At 40.1% G+C, this 14,339-nt stretch overlaps 1 protein-coding gene across 7 annotated transcripts in view; it reads right to left on the bottom strand.

Moving 5' to 3' along the window:
* Positions 1–951: 951 nt before the first annotated feature.
* mef2aa (myocyte enhancer factor 2aa) overlaps positions 952–14,339 on the bottom strand; it is a 62,022-nt gene continuing 48,634 nt past the window's right edge. For 5 of the 7 annotated variants that reach the window (XM_039614402.1, XM_031731224.2, XM_031731223.2 and 2 more), the window contains exons 6-10: positions 8,745–8,929; positions 7,214–7,237; positions 5,353–5,482; positions 5,057–5,180; positions 952–4,866 (exon numbers count right to left, since the gene is read on the bottom strand). In XM_039614402.1, the coding sequence (XP_039470336.1) occupies positions 4,530–4,866; positions 5,057–5,180; positions 5,353–5,482; positions 7,214–7,237; positions 8,745–8,929 (800 nt within the window). In that variant the 3' untranslated portion in view covers positions 952–4,529. The remainder of the gene's footprint in view (positions 4,867–5,056; positions 5,181–5,352; positions 5,483–7,213; positions 7,238–8,744; positions 8,930–14,339) is intronic. The other 2 variants (XM_031731225.2, XM_031731226.2) reach the window with 1 other exon arrangement.

The raw sequence follows: 14,339 nt of genomic DNA, 5'->3' as shown, positions 1-14,339 counted from the left end.
CTTATGTTGTTTGTTTGTTTTTCCTTGTCATTGTCGTGTTAAAGTCTATACTTGTTTTGTTGTTGTTGTTTTTTGACATTTTATTTTATTTATTTTTTTCCTTACTTTCTGGTGTGTCCATTTAACCTTATATTCATATATTGATGGTTCTTAATGTCTGTCATTTCCCATCTTCCACATACACATTTGTATAGTAGACATAAAATTAATATAGAGCCCACTAATAAGAAGCTTTGTGATAAAGCTTAGTCAGAGTAGATCAAGAGAGATGGAAGAAACTTGCTTTCCTTTGCAGTACGTTCCCCTGCTTTAGCAACGGCCCAGCAAACTATTGACGAATTTATTGTACTGCAGTGCCTCCTGCAGGCAATAGCAGGCAAATACACTGTTCTCTGCTGATGCCTGTAACAGCCAATGCAAAAAATATGGTTTCTATTATATGTAATTTGCAGCTGTTCTAACAATAATATTGTTGTATTATTTTGACGAGAATTAGAGATTCTTCATTGCAATAAATAGGAGATCTTTCATTGTAGTAAATATTAAAGCCAAGCCGTATACAATATATAAAGTAAAAGCTATGTAGAAGTTAATGCATAGGCAGAATATTACTTAATATTACACATGATCACACATAATTGAATTTAACAGACAGTTTTTTGTTTTTTTCCAGTGCAGTAGTCTTACTTTTTCATTGGAAATTAATATAATTGATACTATTCGCAATACTTTTTAAAATACACGAGTTGGAAATGAAAAATGAAACATTTCTTATATAAATTCTGTTTTTTCAAGTTTGTAGAAGCAATGTGCTGCCTGTTCAGCTTGCATCAAATTGACAATGGCAGTGGGCCCAGTGAACCAAATAAATATAGTACACCGATATAAGAGACGAGGAAAAAAAAGTCTTTCAAAGCATAATTCAAAGATAAATAGACAGTGAGATCAGACTGAGCATACACTGAGGTGTTTAATAAAGTTGACAGTTTCTACTGTTTGGGACTTCACAGGAGAACAAATTCTATGAAAGAGTTGTTTACTTCATTTTATACAGAATAAGAGAGATAACCTAAATTACACATTAAAAGCCAATATTTTGTACTTTTGTGAAGAATACAAATTTTGTACAACATCTAGCATAGTATCTTAATTGTTTAATAAAAAGTTCACTTGAATATTTATGCTGAAAATAAAGGAACACATTCAAGGGAAATAAAATGTAGATTAACTTCAAATCTATTTTGATTCTGAAACAAATAATGTCATTATTGGCAACAAAGTCCAGCTTGTGCCGCCAAACGGTCTGAGCATTCAAACCGAAAACAGCTTCTTTAGTTAAGTGAACTATCAACTACAAACACTTACCAAACACGTAGTTCTGTTTATAAAAGCAGTGAAGCAAAGCAGTGTACTCTTGCACAGCAAAGTGAAGAAAGTCCTCGACAGAGGTTCATTGATTACCCTTTCCTTTCACATTCATCAGTTGTGCACAACTTGGACAGAGACCAAAAGAGCAAAGTGTATCGCGGTGCGTTCGCCATGCGTTTTCTTGCGCGTGTCCTATCTGAGACGAGGCAGGTCTGGTCATGTTTGCTTGAAATCTGCATTGTCTTTGTTTAACTGAGGGAAAGTAAAAGCGGTGTCATTTCTCTTTGGGATAAGGCATTTTCCTAACTGTGCATATAGATAGAGCAACTACAAAATTCCCTGATATGTTATCGAGTGCTAAAATATGTGCTCAACTTCGAGGTGATGCTGCCGAGACAGGCAGACGGTTTTCGTTGTAGTCTTTTATTATTGCTATTCTCACCAGCTGTGTTGAAACTACATTACATTATGGATTACTATACACCATGTGAGTATGTGGAAATTGACATAGGGTATCCAAATAAATAATTTCATGAAATGTATTAGACCTAACTTGTACTCCAGCAACTTCCTTCTGTGGCACTTTAAGAGGCTAACAGTCTTTGACACTCGTCCTCCTAATGCACCGCAGACTAAACGTAACCTGTAATGACATCATATTCTGTATGTTTCATGTGAATCGGGGTTAACTGCATAGATCATTACAGACGTGAGCAACCATGGAGCTGTTGATGGGGGCAGCATAGGTCAGAAATCTCAGAAACGCACACAAGAAAAGCTATGGCGAAGACACGGCAACACTCGTCTTGTACAGCGAACTTCTCATACAAATGTGTGCCTTTCAGCAGTGAGATTGAAGTCAGTCAGTGTGTTTTATTATGATTTGGCTGCTGAATAATTCCTTTCCGGTGAGGATGAAGAAGAAAACAAGTCACAGCCCCTCCCCCTGCACACCATCTCCTGTCTTTACATGACCTCAACAGCTTCAGATTTTCACTCTTCCTCAGGCTGCACTACTCTTACTAACAGGAAATGGAGATAGGATGAAGTTTGCGTAGCCAATTCATGACACACATGGGTGTTTTTTGCACGCAATTGTGACGGACAGTTCAAGCAGACTTACATATTTACAACTACACGTGGGAACAGGCATGACTGGTTTTGTATGAAGGTCAGCAGCCACTTCTGCCACGTCCATGTGTCTTTAACTGCATGAACCAATAGCACGATAGTGGAAATGGCTTGAGAGATGACGTGTCTTTCAGTCGAGCTACACGCAATAACAATAGATTATTCCTCAGTGAGGGGCTTGGACCTTGGATTTAAATGGTGGCAGTGTAATCAGCAGCTGCTAACACAGGCCAGCACAATAGGTGAGAAGAAACCCTATTTCCCCTAGCCTTGTGATTATCCTTAAGAAATATGAAAATAGTGGAACTTCAACCTCACAGCATTGTTATTACAATGTCATCAGGACAAACAATCACCACTAAACCACTAAAAAGAGAGACAAAACAAATTAGCCATCTGGAACTAAACACATGGGAGTTTTATGTTGGCGATTCATTTTCAAAGAGACTAACATAATAGTAAATATTGACCAGTGAATGATCTACTTTTTTTTTTCTTTTTCTTTGAGGGTGTACTCTTGTAAACTTGGTTGTAAACCACAAAAATATACTTTCCTTGAAAACGGTGATCATACAGTACATTCAGCATGTACTCACACCCTGGTAATATATATTAAAGTCGCTATTTACACAACAAAAGACGACGTTTGGCTCAAATGATCAATTACACAAACAGAACAGCAAATGTTCATGGCTTTCGATATCGATTCAAGATCTGGTTTACATGACTTTAAACTGTAATAAAAGCACAATAACAAATAAGAACTGTGACGAAAGAAATGGTGCGTTTGAGTGAGTTGTTAGGAGAAATCAATGCAACTGTACAAAACAACACAAAAGAACAGCTTTGGCTTATATTACTGATGAACTGTTACACAAACGTGAACATGCTGACTTTCTCACCAGCTCAACTGGGCATTATCTTAATTGCACATTTACATACCCTAATCTTTTAAATTATAAAATGAATAGTTATTGTCATTATTGCAATAGATTCTGCTGCTGTCTCATTTTTACCCCAGACATTAATGTTTCATGTATTCACTAAAGTAGTCTCAACTGTTGCAACGATTTACTGTAGGGTCAAAATACCTGTGTAACTTCGATAAAAAGGACCAGTGTGCTGGATGTTTGGGTATCCAACGGCAGACGTATATTATTAAACATGTTTGAATTAGTTTGTAATCAACTGTAATTTAATTTGTTTTTTACGTTTTGAAGGGGGGGGATGGGTGGCTTATATTTAGGGCAGTATTTTCTTTCACGGAGTCGGTCATGTGGGACAAACGTTGGACAAACCTTTCACATTTCTACATTGACGGCCTTGGAAGGGGAAAAGTGAGGGATCGATTTGCAACACACACCATTGCAGCTAAATTCTACCAAATCCCACACACTGGTCCTTTAAACTGATGAGCGCCTGATCGACTCAGTCAATAAATTAGGAGAGGCCACTTAATATAAAGGTCTTGTGTGATTACAGCATGATTTTAAAGACAGTTCTTGCAGTGAAATATCATATGAACGGGTCCTCAGCCTGAAAGCAACACAATTTTCTCTGACTGTTTGCAACTTGCAAGCACAACAGCAAAAACAGCAACTACATGTAAGTGTCTGACTAGACCAGTGACTAAAGTAATCTACCGCCTATTGTTTAACGATTTTCTTTGAACATCTTTCTTCTGCAGCGTCTCCTGAATTGCACCAAGTACCTGATACCACCTGTTTGTGCATATAATTCAGTCCACCTAGCTGAGTTTTTATTCTTATTGTATCAGTCTGAGAATTAACTTTAGATATGTCCTGACACGTCTTATTACATTACATCTCAGTCATACAAACTGAAGTGGAGTTGAATAATAGCATGACAATGATAGCTGTAAGGACCCTTGCTCTCTCTCTCTCTCTCTCTCTCTTTCCCTCGCTCTCTCTCTTTCTCTCTTTTTCCCTCTTTCTCTCTCTTTTATCTCCATGTCTAACCCCTCCCTCTCACTCTGACCGGCTGGTGACTGGAGGCTTGATCAGAGCTCTTTATGTCACCCATGTGTCCATGCGCAAGCGCTTGACCGACGGGCTCTCCCTGTCCTCTGAGCCAGCAGGGGGTCTGCCCAGCCCCAGCGGGGAGTGGAAGTCTGGCCGGTGGTCCTCGCGATCGCTGCCATCATATGAGCTACAAGATGAGCTGAGGCTGTCGGCAGGTGAACGTCCCAGAACTTCCTGTCGGCTGGACCCTTGCTGCGGCTGCTGTGGCGGGAACCCAGACGGGGTGACGCGCTCCCGTGGCGGTGAGATAGGTTCAGACTTGATGTTTATGCTCTGGCTGGTACTGATAGATAGGTTGGAACCCTGAGGTAGGTGACCTCCTCCACTGCAGCAAAGATAAGCGAGACATTTTGTTCTTGGTCAAAAACAACAAGCGAACAAATATGAACTGAAATAATGTGAAAAGCCAGGACTGTAGATGTGTGATTCAGTATGATATCACAGAGCACAGTGGGTGTTGCTTTTATGTGAGGGCGTCTGGAGAGTGTGCTTTTGTTTGTAAGTGTGTTACTCACACCAAAGAATTAAGAGCTGCTTGGCCCAGTTGATGCTGTTGCCATGCCGACATGGAGCCCAGCGAGAGCCCAGGAGAGCTGAAGCCCTGTAGGGAAGAGATCTCTGCACTGCTCAGGGAGTACTCTGTTAAAAAAAAAACAAAAGCAACCACGCACACTGAGAACTCACTCGCATTTCAGTTACAACACTGTGTGCCACTGAGAAAAGAGCAGGAACCAACAGCGTGTTGTGCAAATAATCTCGGCCAAAAAGGTTGTTGTCAGTCTGGGAGGGGGGTGAGCGAGTCCAGACTCACCAGCAGGATTGTAGGAGGTGGTCATGCCTGAGTAGACCAGGCCCTGTGGGGGTAAGCTGGGGGTGGTGACAGACACTACTGGAGTAGCCAGCGGCTGGGTGGACTGGGAACTGCTTATCCTCTGAGTGTTCTGCAAAAAACACAAACAACAAAGAAAATACTTTAGCTCAAAATATGGCACTATGAAAATATCACACTTGGATGCTAAACAGTGCCAATAGTATCATTTAAAACACTTCATTTAGCGTCGTGTTACTCGACTTAGAGGCTGCGTGCCAAATCAGCCACATAATGCCAAGGGCAGGCTGCACTAAATAAGACTTATTGATGAGTTTTCACCTCTGCCTAATGCTTTCAAAATGTAACCAAAGCATTTTCAGTTAAATAAAGCTGTATGTTACTGAATGAAGCAAAATCCTTTCTTTGTTTGTCTTTTGATCCTTTTATTATTTTACCTGATAAATATCGCAGATGATTCAGTCATTTCGCTAAAGTAGCTCTTGGGCAAAGTTAAAAGTCCCTAATGTAAAGGCTACAAATGATCCAGTTTTTTTTAATGACTATTTTTTTCAAAGTGTTCCATATTCTGTACTAAGGGTCGTGTCAGGAATGTGCATGTAATAATAAAAGCTGCCACAAGGTGGCGGTGCAGCTTCATTGCTGTAAATGTTCCGCTCTTTCTGATTCATTATTGACTGTGTGCTTTAAAAAGTTTATGAAAGTAGATTAAAAAATGAGGACACCAAACAATAAACTGATATCTTTAGTCTGATTATCTACAGATTAGTTTATATTTAATATATACAGAAAAAGTTTGAGATAACTTTGCAATAAATTTAGGTAGAATTCTGCTATTTAAAGTAGAAAGCTGACCGACATCAGTACAGAATTGCTGATGCGCAATTAAAAGCACTACAAATACATTTTGTTACAGTGTTATTAAAGAGTTAAGAACACTCGTTTTGGGCAAGCTCCATTCCACAAGAGTCCACTGCAAAAACAATCAGAGTGAGCCACTAATGTGAGTCTGGAGATGAGTTTCACACCCGAATATTTAAGACGATATACGAGGACAGTGTATATGACACATATCAGCACCCAGACTGACACACAGCAGAGCCCCAATGGTTTTTAGTGCAGTGACTGGCATGCAGTCCGCAAAAAATGCAGCTTGTTGTGGTCATGCAGTAAACTCTTAAGTGAGTTGCAGATCCACTAATGAAACGCAGCAAAAGTTTAGAACAATACTATAAAAATCCCCAGTGTTTAATGTAACAAACATATGTGCAGCTGCCAGCAGTTGTGTTTGAAGCGCCATTGCATCATGATCTACAGTCGATGGCTTCCTCGCATTGTTCCAACACTCTCCAGCCAGATGACTTCACCGAGTATCTCGCAGGGTGATATCATTTAAGATGATGTAATCCTCTCTGGCTTAAAAAATATAAATGATTTATAATTTACTCATCACTCTTTGAGTTGTAAAACGTGAAACTATGCGTAAAATAATTTTAAAAAGTAATCACTGATCTGCTTTCGCTCTCTCCCGCTCCCTCCCTCTCTCGCTTTCTCTGTCACACACACACATTTTCACACATAAACTCTGGTGGTATATGACTAACATTGACGTGTTGGGAATAGAGGAGCCAATTTAACAGGCCGAGGCAATTTTCACAGGCCAAACCCAAAGCATGCAGTGTTAATGTTTTTGTCGTTTTTGTTTTTGTTTTTCCATGTCTTGTTTCTTATCACTGGGAGATCTGAGATCTCCAGTGTGCGCGGTGCCTTCAGTCTAGCATCAGTGATCACCGGAAGCACGTTCACATTGCAGCCATTTGCCCAGGCATTTCTCAAAACTCACCAAATCCATTTCCTCCTCCTCAGACTGCCCTCAACAGAAGAAAAGAAGAGAGTTACAGAAAAGCAGCAGAGCGGCTGTAGATCGCTCGGGGTGGGGGGCGGTGACAAGTGCAGGAATTTAAAGTAAAAGGGACAATAATAAATATCAAACTTCTGGTGACCAATCACTGGTAAATCTCGCTCTTTGAACAAAGCAGTTAAATTTGCTTTTTTAAATGTAATGCGAATACATGGGGTCACCAAACCGTAGCATGTGTGGGTATGAAGCGCTGGTGCTCCCCTTTGTTGGGCTATAAAATTCCAATCTTGTAAATAAAGGAGATGGAGCAGTCGGACGTCAGTGAAGCTTACACAAATGAGAGCTGACATTTGTGAGTGGCACTGAGATCAAATCATAATCACCAGAAATTACGAATGAAGCTTCTCCACTGGTACCAATAATGGCTGCTTAGTACTGTGCACTTAAAAATCCCCCCTGTGCTGGGAGGAAGAGCAAGAAGCCCATTTTCCATCTTTTCTGTGCTGTGGGACATACTGTGTCCACGCCGGGGCTCTTAATACCCACACTCAATCAATAGCGGTAGGAAGACACGACAAGGGCGACAAGATATTATCTGGCTCACACCCTGGGCCCCTGATTAAGTCTTCATCTACACTCTGTCACACTGAGATGTGATTAATTTAATACCATTATGGCCTAATGACAGGCTGTCTGCAGACCTGCCACAGCCCACGCCCTCAACTGCCTCTACCAGTCGAAAATGCTTCGTAGGCTCAGACAGAACAGGACCGACCTCCCACCCTGCGCCTAAGCTGTTTTAGACCTCTTGCAACACAACCTGTCCTACTCCTACGTATTCCACAAGCAGACACAGTATCACGCAGTTGTTTAAACACTGCTCCAGGCCAGCTGAGGCTCAGCAAAGGAGGAGCAGCCACAGTAACCAGAGGTTTATTTACAAAACACATCGGTTTTCTGGAAAGGCTCCTGTTACTGACACCACAAACAACACACAGAGGTGAATCAGGGTATTTGCTTGCCACTGTCTTTAAATCCCACCCCAACCCCCCTTTTACAGTTTTCTGAATGTCAATTCGTGACTTGGAGGGTCTGCTTACACCTCAGGTGTTTGCTACGATCAGGGCACCCTGTAGCTTTCTTATTATTATTATTTTTATAAGCCTCAGATTAAATGTGAATAATGGAGCGAGGGTGCAGATCCATGGTTCGGTCCACATTGAAATAGAGGTGAACGCATCTCAGACACTAACGCTACCACACCAAGCCCCACTTCTCAGATAAATAAAAGTCCTGAGTTCAAGTGTTCAAGTGAGGCGGAAGCCTCAGCTGAACACCACGCTACGTTTTGTGATAACATCAAAAACATGTTTGGGCAAAATCCAGGCAAAGTGTTCTGCTACGAAGGGCTTGATAAAGACACCAAACAAAGCTCTGCTCTGCCCTGCAGCAGAGATATTTAAAGGTGCTTCAGCTGGTGATACTCGTGTGCAGTGGTGTGCTCTCTACTCACCAGCGGGGGCATCATCCCTTTGCTTGATGGAGGGATAACAACCCTCAGGTCTGGCTTGCGGCTTCCCATTCCCATGTTCCCTCCAGGGGGTGGCGGAGACTTGGTGGGCATGACTTTACCCAGGCCATTGCCACTGGCTGTGCTGAGGAGGCCTGGAGAGCCCCTGGGGTTAACAAAACCATTTCCTGCAGATGTACACAGCAACAGAAACACATCATCAAACCATGCACTGTGACTGACAACACTCCCAGTCATCAACCAAACCTCTCGCGCTGTGTTGTTTTCCAGCTTGCTGCAGCATGCAGCGTTAAGTGTTTCCAACCCTCTGGGAAGTTTTAATAGACTGGGATAATTATCCTGCACATTTACAAAAATAAAATGTCCATTTCAAAATTGATGAGCCCTTTATTTTTACTGTGAATGATTACATCAAAGCCAATTCTATGCATCTTGGGACGAGGAGCAGTTCACTGGCAAATGTACTGTGACTGCTTAAAAGAAATAGCTGAGGCCATTACAATTGAATAAGAACAATAAAATGTTGTTCTTTGTTGTTTTTCACTGTGCACACAAACAGCAGCATGCGCTAGACTATCCCCACACCATTCACACCTAGGCATTCATGATCATTAGTCATTTCCTTTTCTTGAGAACAATTCAACTAATTTTAGGAAGTTATTTTCTTGAGTTCCAACAACTTATTTTAGGAACTCCCTCTCCCTTTTCGCACTGGACAGCAACCCTTGAAAAACATCGCTATATCCACTGGGTGTGGACCGATCAAAAATAAAAGAACTAATCCTATTGAACCAATATTAAATATAAGTCTTATAAAAAGCTGTTAAAGCTACAATAAATGCCTATTTTTATTATTATTAGGATTTTTTTTTTTAAGAAATATGTTTTTGGTAGTTTCTCAATTAAAATAAATTTTTCTGAAACAAAACTGAAAATTTCTAGATCACCATAAAGTGTCTGTATCCATTAAGCATTTTCTTTTTAAAACACGTTTCACATAAAGATGTGTTCTTCCCATTTCTATCATGCTACAGTACCTTATTTTGAACTGCAAGACACTGTATGACTCATCTGCACAAGATCTGCAGTGAGATTCTGCAGATTCCACACAAAAGAGCTCTGATAAAAAACGGACCGCTGAATTCTCATGAAAACAATAACCAAACAAAAGTAAGATTTCAAGTGCACTTGAAGCTTAGCCTCACTTTATTTGACGTAGGTCTGGATAGAAAAACTATACTTTAAGAAAAACACACTCAGAAATCCCGAAAACAAAGGGAAGAAGGAATTAATGATATCTAGCACTGCATCAACAGATCAGTAACACTTCAACAAGTTGCTGATTTCTCTATTGTGTTCAGTTTATCCCAGTGAAACACAAAGTGTGTGCGCAACGAGTAGGCTCTTGCATAGGAACATAATGGAACAATAGCCCGTCTGACTACAGATAAGGCCAGCAACAATTCAAGGTCAAATAAACAGTTATGAAGTGCACAATAGTATCTCACCGCTGAATCAACAGTATATGCAAGCAGCTACTGCCATCAGCCTTCACTTTGATCATATAAGACTACGCTGCTGCAAGACAACAATGTTTACAGAATTAGCAGATTAAATGTCCAAAGCCCCCAAAATAGCGAGCCTGATTAAAAGCATGGAAGAAGTCATTCAGTGGGAATGAGGAGCAATGAGTGCAAATAGAATTTCATGTAAAGGAATGGATTTCAATTTGGCAATTTGGCAAATAAAGACCTCTCTGATAGCAATCAGTGAGCTCGGGTATTTTACTTTGACAGAAGTCTGCCTTGTAACGCTGAGGAAAAACAACACGATGGAGATGACTAAAGGCCTTTTTCACATCAGAGATTTGTCTTGCAGCATCGGAGGGCAACCTTCGCAGCCAAAACCGTCTGACGTAACATTGTTTTATAATAATGCTTTGCAATAAAATATCAAAATGTAATCCTTGCTTTGGTTTAATTTGTTTCTATTCCCTCATCATATCAAAAATCGGACTCAAAACATATATGAAAAACTAATGTAATGCATCCTCTGGTGACACATATATGTAGCCAAAAGAAGACAAATGATTTGTCTTGGTTTAACATAAAATTGAACTTGCACATGTTTTTCTTAATTGTGTGCATAATGTATTGTTTTATTATGTAGCTCATTGATCTTCATCTCAAATAGGCTGTTTAGATAAAGGATTCATTTATTTATAACTGATGTTGTGAAATGTGTGCATATGACAATAATGTTTGTGGGTTAAATTGCCCTGTATGCTTTATGTTTTCATGCACTTGCATATATATATTTATACATATATCTATATGTATTTCATTATGTCTTGCTCATGATAATCTGCTTAATTTTATTCACTGGTTTAACTGTTTTGTTCGTCCAAAAACACTTCAGGCTTAAGGTTGTATCTTTGCTAAAACTGCAAGAAGGTTCCTTCAGAGATGTTTGTTTCATACTTGCAAGCTACGTAAGATAAACTTGCATATTCTTAGCACTTGTAGTCATGCTAGCATTAAGGTTATGTTGGTGGCAATGATGGTTTATTTATCAGTGAAAAATCTCCACAGCTGTTTGACATAAGAATATCACATCATTCATAGTGGCCACAGCACAAGTACACAAGTTAAAAAACAACAACAAATAGCCAAAGAAAAGATAGAAAGGATCACGAGATAAGAGTACAGAGTCTTTTCACATGAAATGAAATGATTTCACATATGAAGGTAACGCGAGTCTTCGGCTTGACTGGCTTGTGTTATAGTTGGTTTATTATGTTGTTTAAATATTTCCTTTTTGTGCCATGGAAACAAACTTTCATTATTAAAAACAGCTTACTCTAAAGTCTTTAAAAATTTAGACAGTGCAAAACTGATGTCCGCCACTTCCACTGCTAAGTAGTGTTTAAAAAAGGGTTTGTATACATGACACTCCTGTTTCTGTAGCCTGTAACCTACATTATCCATAGTCTAATGCACTTTTGTAAAAATTTTACAATCGAGGAGACGAAAAATAAGGAACACTTACTCTATTTTCCAAATGTGAATATTCTCAGAAACGTAAAGGAAAAACTCACAGCGTTCCAATTGTAATATTTCTAATTCTACATGACTTAAATTGTAATATTGTCACACTGTATCTATTAACATTTCAGTCATGTCCTTTGGCCACCTCATTTAAAATACATTTGCGTCACACTATCGGCGATTTCATTCACGGTCGGAGACAGAAAGACCCACAGTCTTGTGTTTACTGGCTCACTTAGACACAGAATAACCCACCTGACTTGCTTATGTGTGTAATGTGAGTTTGATTATGACTTCATATGTCTGATGATGAGCGAATGAAATAATTCTTTGAAAATAAGTGTGAGGATGAAAACACGTCTGAACAAATACACCGCAAAGTTCAATGGGATCCAAGATAACAGGCACAAGTTAAGACCAAGCCTTCAGCATAGGGCATGTCACCAGGCCTTTCTGCCCTCATTCTATATTCAGACTTCTCTTAACAGATTGGTTGTGCCAGTAAATCCTCTCTGACTGAAACCTGTGCACGTTGAAAGCTGTTTGGTTTCTGTTCATTGTTCTGAATTATTAAAATGGTCTGGTAAGGGGTATTACATAAAGCCCTGTGTTTACAAGTGAAACATTCGGTTTTCATTTTAAGTTTGGGGAAAGAAAACACTGTGACTTATTGTGTCCAACATCCCACACGCGCCAGGCTCAAGCAAAAAAAAAAAAAAAAAAAGGGGAGTCTTGATGAATGAGAAAAATGATAGAAGTGAATCAAGGGGCTCCAAATGCAGTCTTCCAATAATAGCTAGATGCCATGTAGCCTACGGTCCTTTTGTTGTATCTCAGCAAACTAATTTGAGACAGGATGTCCCAAGTGTAACTGGTAAGAATGAAGTCAGATGGAATAACTGTTCACGCCCCATAAAAACTGTAGACTGAAGAAAAACTGAAACACGCATTTGACGTTGGAAAGTATCCCTCATTATTCAGCAACTGCTCCAAGCAACCTAAGATTAATAAAGTAAAACTACAACAAAGAAAAACAACTTTCTGAAAACAAACTCCAGCACCACTGAGCCTGTTACTTGATGACATCTGGTGAGCATGCAAACAGACTTTGTAAATGTGTTTCAAGAGCTTGCAATCATTCAGTATTAATGAAGGCATGTATACAGCTCGCAACCATACTGCATACCAGAGAGCACTCTCCTAAATCCCTCGTTTTCACCACAACTTTCTCACCAGTCAAGGACCAGAGCTTGTAATTAGGTGTTATTGTATGAGCTGTTGTAAGAAGCGATGCACTGTCACTCAGTGAAGTACACACACTACTCAATCACATAAAATGAGGCTTAAAGAGAAGCAGTTTGGTTTGTGGAGGTGTATTAGCTTTCAAGCCATTATCTGAATGAGAAACTAGACAAGAACAACAGATGGCTTATTTTAGAGAGAACAACTGACATTCATCTGCCAGAAAATGTTGCCAGTGATGTTCACTGTGGTATCGTGCATGCATATACAGTACGTGCGCCTGTAAGATGGAGAAATTTTACACAAAAAGCTAATAAATAAAGTGGCTATCACACACTAATAGTTGAATGGGATAACAGTTTTTGCCTTTTGCTTAACTTAGAAAAAAAAAGTTCTGTGTTTGAAAGTACTTGAAGCTATTAAACGGGGAGAAGATATCACACAGCACGTCTTCCATCTGGCTGCTTTGAAATGCCTCTACTGTGGTCACTGCGGCTACTCGGGAAAATCATAAGTATTTCAGGAATGGTCATCTGACATCAGGGCTAGAGAAGTTAGTCCTCCTCGTAGCCTATGCGCTGCTACACACTTGTTGCAAACAACAGCTGCAACATGCCCATACAGTGCCAAATGCTGACGCCCCTTGGCAGAGGCTCCTGACTTTACCCTGACCTGGTGCCACACCCAAACTTAAAACCAACTGAGCACTTTCTTTTTGGTGGTCTTTAAACTCTGTGACCAAGGCCGAGTCTAAAATCCCTTAAAGCTTATATCCTAGTGTTCTTAATTGTTATTACCTTTGATTGTCATGCAGTTTGCCAGTTTGCTAAACAAAATAAGGAAAGAGTTAAAACTCCACCTGCCTCCACGTGTCACACAACACATTTCAGTCATGACAGGCTGTCCGGTCATTGTGTACTGAGGACTTAGTGGAATGGCATGGCCTGAATACCTACAGGGTTATGCTGGTCTAGGCATCTTACAGACCCTCTCCAGCCTTATAAGGGCTGCCAGGGCAGTCAGGGGGGAACAGATGCACCTGTCAATAGATGGGAGGGAAACAGGAGAAGAGGGAACCGCGTAGAGGCGACAAGTTTAAAGGAAACACTGGGTTTATTTACCTGCCCATGTCAGTAAGACAGCTAATTGCCCCGCTCGGTTACCACTTTGAAGTACAAACACCACACAGTGTTTAATGCCGTGGAGCCATTTCCCAGCTCTCAAACATGCGTTTACCAAGTATATTGTGCATGCTCTCTGTTAAGAGGACATGTGTGCCCTTTGCATG

Source organism: Oreochromis aureus, linkage group 7, assembly GCF_013358895.1.
Source record: "Oreochromis aureus strain Israel breed Guangdong linkage group 7, ZZ_aureus, whole genome shotgun sequence".
Lineage (NCBI taxonomy): Eukaryota > Metazoa > Chordata > Actinopteri > Cichliformes > Cichlidae > Oreochromis > Oreochromis aureus.
The sequence above is the reverse complement of the archived record's forward strand: the minus strand, read 5'-3'. Positions and strand labels throughout refer to the sequence as shown.